Source organism: Otolemur garnettii, unplaced genomic scaffold (genome assembly GCF_000181295.1).
Source record: "Otolemur garnettii isolate 467f Iridium unplaced genomic scaffold, OtoGar3 scaffold00127, whole genome shotgun sequence".
NCBI lineage: Eukaryota > Metazoa > Chordata > Mammalia > Primates > Galagidae > Otolemur > Otolemur garnettii.
This window is the reverse complement of record NW_003852522.1, coordinates 69,147-74,873: the sequence shown is the minus strand read 5'-3', so window position 1 is coordinate 74,873 and position 5,727 is coordinate 69,147. Positions and strand designations below refer to the sequence as shown.

The 5,727-nt window shown below is 39.0% G+C and overlaps 1 protein-coding gene across 1 annotated transcript in view; it reads left to right on the top strand.

The window, feature by feature from the left end:
• Positions 1 to 2,655: 2,655 nt before the first annotated feature.
• ZNF333 (zinc finger protein 333) overlaps positions 2,656 to 5,727 on the top strand; it is a 22,565-nt gene continuing 19,493 nt past the window's right edge. The window contains exon 1 of the mRNA XM_023517991.1: positions 2,656 to 2,730. Within this exon, the coding sequence (XP_023373759.1) occupies positions 2,656 to 2,730 (75 nt within the window). The remainder of the gene's footprint in view (positions 2,731 to 5,727) is intronic.

Genomic DNA, 5,727 nt, shown 5'->3' with positions numbered 1-5,727 from the left:
GCTGGGCAAATCAAGATTTTGGGTTTATCTGTGTTAGTATCTAGAGTTTGCAGAGGAGTCATTTTCATACATCTTGGCACCTCCCCCACCCACAGCAGATGGGCCTCACCAGTTTTGACTGAAGCCCCAAAATCTGACAGAGGGGGTGATTTATTATTTGGTCATTTGGGGGTGTATTCAGGCCATCACGAGATTTGAGAGAAAAGGTCTCTAAATATTTCCATCCTTCAAGGAACAGTAAATTATTATTTAGTGACAGGATCTGTGCTATGTTCTAGGGATACAGCAGTGAACAAAAATGGACACAATCTTTCCTTCATGGAACTTCTAATGGGGAAGCCAGGCAACTCATACCTCAGTCTTAGGGAGGTGGTGCTTCTTTGAACATCCAACAATCCAAGATCCAAGAAATAAACATCCAACCCACCCAAGAAATCCAACACCCAAGAAATAAGCAAAGGGCAATTATCTAAAGTATCACAGAAACATTATTACTGGAATGAGGGATTCCCTTCATAGAATACAGAGAAACATCTTAAAGTTATTGCTTCCCTCTCTCCCAGGTAGCTTGGGCTGCACTTTATTTGTTGGTGGGTAGGCATGGGATGCATTTGAATTGTTGGTGGGTAGAGGTTGGGGTGCATTTGATTTGCTGGGAATGGGAATTGGTGTGCACGTGATTTGTTGGGAGGTACTCTCAGAAGGAGGACACAGGAAAGGACAGGAAACGGAGGTAAAAAAACAAGGTGGTCTCAGGAGTCTAGCCTTTGCATAATACTCTGGGGAACCTGGAGTGTGCACCATTGTGTTGAGCTTTCTTGGGGCAAGGCCTTAGCGCCTCACCTGGGTGTCAGTCAATTGTTGGCTGTGGGCTGCCCTGGAGGTGGGCTGCATGCTCAACCATGGATGCATCATTGGAATGGACCAGGGCAGAGCACCAGGAGCATCCCCCTCCCTGTTCCTCAAACCTCCCTGTCTGTCATGCTTCCCACTACCTCAAATGTTGCTACCCAGTGTGTGAACATCACTTCTTTGTTTTGTGTTGAAAATAGCAACAACTTTGCATAAACCATATTACACCATGACATCATAAACATGGGGGTGACCAGCTTCCATATGATTCGTTTCTAATTTTAATTTTTAATTGATAGATAGTAATTGTATATACTTATGGGCTACAATGTGATGTGTTGATCAATGTACATATGTCGAATGATTATGTCAAGGTAACACATCCATTACTTTACATCCTTATTTTTTTTTGTAGTGAGAATATTTAAAATCTATTTTTTAAGGAATTTTAAACTATATATTATCATTAACTATGGTCACTTTGGTATGCAATAGATCTTGAAAATGTGTTCTTCCTGTCCAGCTGAAACATTACACCCTTTGGTCCACATGATCCTTAATTTTTTATAGTCTCAGGGCCTATCATGGCAGTTAGCTTGAAGGTCAGGCTGAGTTTATGTGTTTTTACTAATTTCTACAGAGGATGCTGTTGGTACTTCACCCAGATCCCATTTCCTGGTCTATTTCCGAGAACTATTTCCATGAATATATATATATATATATATATACACACACAAATAAAGGAATTAATCAAATTTTGTTAATGCCATGAATGTACTTCTTTTTCCTAAGGATTGTTCTGTAGATACCCACCCCCAAGCTGTTGTGAGTTCATTGTGATCAACTACAGCTGTCCCTTCCTCCAGAGAATTGCCCTCAGGAGATCAGGAGTTGTTCTGGGAGGTTATGATCCTGGGAGCACCTTGTAGCCAATGGCTGTCTAAGGTTGAGGTATGAAAGGAATCAATTTCATGGTGTCTCATAACTCCAGGGTTCTCCATGAGATCATTGGAGCCCAATTCCTTGTTCAAATCCTTCCTGGGCTTTCTTGTCCTTCTTTCCTCACTCCCTCTCCTGCTCTTTCTCTTTTTAATTTCAGATTAATACGGTACAAACAATTAAGTTACAGTGTTTGTTTTTGTTAGGTAGAGTCCCTGTTGTAGTTGTGTCCTGCATCCAGGAGCCTGCCATGTAACCTTACATTGTGCTCATTAAGTGGGAAGATACCAATCCTCCTCCCTCTTTCCCTCTCCCCCCATCTAGAATTGAATTGAGTATTTTCTTTTATTTGGGCATGTATTAGATCATCTACTGGCTTCATGTTAGTATTGAGTAGAATGAATACTTGCTTTTCCATTCTTGTGATACTTTACTAAGAAGAATGTGTTTCAACTCCATCCAGGTTAATACAAAAGATGTAAAGTCTCTATCTTTTTTTTTTTTTTGCAGTTTTTGCCCGGAGCCAGGTTTGAACCAGCCACCCTGGGTATATGGGGCTGGCGCTCTATTCCTTGAGCCACAGGCACCGCCCAAGTCTCTATCTTTTTATGGCCGAATCATATTCCATGGTATACATATACCATGGTTTATTAATCCATTCCTGGGTACCCTCTCTCTCTTGAGAGCATCCCTGAAACCTTACCTAACACAATCCCTCCTTTGGTTATGTCACCAAAAATAAAATAGAAAGACAATAGTTCTGGTTTTATTTTGAGACAAGATTTAGATATATGATACTTGGGTTATAGCAAGACCCAAGTAAGATTCCTTATTATCAGTATTATCTCATTGACGTTGGCAATGATGACAATGGTGGTTGAATTCCATTTGGATCTAGATTCAGAGTGCTTAGTATTTGCATCATACTTCCACCTTCTGGTAAGATTAAGAAATAGAAAATTGGAAGTAACATCAAATGCTGGGCTTGTGAAGCAGGGTTGAGGTATAGAAGAAAGGCTTCAGGGTATGGTGAAGCCATTCCTACAGAGCTATGATATTAGAATAGCTCTGTAGCTCTATTCTAGGGAGCTATTCGAAGTAGTTATTTTTCTTAAAAAATCACCTTAAATCTATTGTTTTATATATATATATATATATATAAAATACATATTTGAGACAGTCTCATTCTTTTGACTCAGGCTAGAGTTCTGGATGTCATAGCTCATGGCAACCTCAAACTCCTGGGCTCAAGTGATCCTCTGGCTCAGCTTCCCTAGTAGCTGGAACTATAGGTGTCTGCCACCATGCCTGGCTAAGTTTTTCTATCTTTTCATAGATATGGGGTCTTGCTCTTGCTCAGGCTGGTCTCTGAACTACTGAGCTCAAGAAATTCATCTGCCTCAGCCTCCCAGAGTGCTAGGATTACAGGTGTGAGTCATCGCGCCCAGCCTATTATTATATTCTTATTACTCTTGAACATTCAGGCCCAAAGATATTCATTCAGTCAATAAGCTAAATTTAGTTCTAAGTGCATGGGAATGTGAGTTAAGAAGCCTGTTTTTTATATTTATCCATCCATGCATTCATCCATCATCCATGGTTTCATCCAAAAAATGTTTAAAATATGTCATCTATGTGCTTGGTGCTTTTATGTCGGGTTGATTCATTTTACTCAATCTTTATTTTCTCACATTTAAAATGGGGTTAATCTTGCCAATCCATTTATTCTTTCTCACTCCCAACCTCATCAAGGTATAACTGACAAGTAAAAACTGTATGTATGTAAGGTGTACAACTTGATGTTTTTCTACACATATACTTTGTGAAATAGTCACCACAATCAAGCCAATAAACATAACCATTGCTCCACATAATTACCATTTTTTTTGGTAGTGAGAACACTTATGATATACCCTCTTAGCAAATTTCAAGTATACATATAGTGTATATATTCTTAAAATTAGAGACACAATCTCTTCCTGTCAGCCAGGGTGATTTTCCATCTCAGCCTCCTGAGGAGGAGGGGTTACACCATCATGCTTGGCTAATTAAAAAAAAAAAAATTGTTGGGATGGGGGAGATGTCTCACAGTATTGCCCAGACTGGTCTCAAACTCGTGGCCACAAGTAATACCTTGGCCCAAAGCGCTGGGATAACAAGCATGAGTCAATGCATCTGGCCAGTATTATTAGCTATAGTTACCATGCTGTATATTAGACAACCAAAACTTATTTGTCTTTTGTAATTGAAATTTTGAACCCTTTGAACAATACCTCCTCATTTTCTCTCTAGCTCCTGGCAATGACTAGTCTACTTTCTGTTTCTGAGTTTGACTATTTTAAGTTAGTTCTCTCTTTCTCTCGTTCTCTCTCTCTCCTTCCTTCCTTTTTATTTTTGGAGACAAGGTCTCACTTTGTTGCCTTTGGTAGAGTGCCATAGCATTATAGCTCACAGCAACCTCAAACTCTTGGGTTGAATTCATGCTCTTGCCTCAGCCTCCCAAGTAGCTGGAACTACAGGTGCCTGCCACAATGCCCTGTTTTTAGAGATGAGGTCTTGTTCTGCTTTGGGCTGGTTTCAAACCTGTGAGCTCAGGCAATCCACCCACCTTGGCCTCCCAAGTACTGGGATTACAGCTGTGAGCCACTGCGCCGGGCCTATTTAAAGTTCTTTATAAGTGAGATGATGCAGTAATAGTCTTTGAGCATTTGGCTTATTTCATTTAGCATAATGATCTCCAGGTTAGTCCATATTTTCACAGAAGGCAAGATTGTCTTCTTTTTAAAGGTAATTTAATATTCCATTGGATTGTGAATATTCTTTATTCATTTATCTTTTGACATTTAGGTTGTTTCCATACCTTGGTGATTGTGAATAGTACTCCAGTGAACATGGGGTAAAGATATTTTTATTTTCTTTTGAAATATACTCAGAAATGGGATTGCTGGATCATACATACAGTTCTATTTTTAATTTTTAAAGGAACCTCCATACTGTTTTACCTAATGCTGTACACCAACAATGTACAAAGCTTCCATTTTTTCCACATTCTTGTCAACATTTGTCTTTTTGATAATGGTCATTCTAACAGGTGTAAAGTGATAACTCATTTCCCATTTGATTCCCATTTCCCAATGATTAGCAATGTTGAACATTTTTTCATAGGCCTATTGACTATTTGCAAGTCTTCCTTCTGAGATAGTATGTCTATTCAGGTCCTTTGCCCAGTTTTGTTTTTTGCTATTGAGTTGCATGGAGGAAAGAAGTGCATTCATGGCATTAACGAAATCTGATTTTCTTTCCTTTATTTGTTGAAAAGTACGTTTTCATGGAGACAGCTTTAGGGAATAAAATCAGATAGCTGGTACAAAGGAAGCTTGGGAATAGAAAAATGCTAAGGAAGAAAAATAAGGACGTTGCTATGTAATTTAGCTTATAACACTAGGTATGTTTTGCGTATCTATTTGCTATGGTTTGGATGGTTCCCCTAAGTTAACCTTACAATAAACTAAGCTAGAGATACAGGAGAGGGTGTCCCAAAAGTTGCCATACAGAGGGAAAGTGGGAAATTGTAGTTAAATCTACCTTTATTTACAAAATATTCATTACAAAATTTTACAAAATATTTACAAAATATTTTCTACGTGTTAGCCACCTCTTTGTAAACTATCACTGTAATATACATATAACATTCAAAAATGTGTTAATCGGCTACTTGTTTTATCAGTAAGCCCTCTGGCAACACTAGGCTATCAGTAGTTACGTTTTTGGGGAATCAAAAGTTACACGTACCAAATAGCCTAAGAATATTGGGGGGGGGAGGGAAAAGGGAGGGGAGAATGGGTGGAGGGAGGGGGTTTGGAGGGATCACTTCTGAGGTTTATCTTATAGGGGTACAGGTGAATCCTTCTAAGAGTAGAATGTGAATGTTTTAAA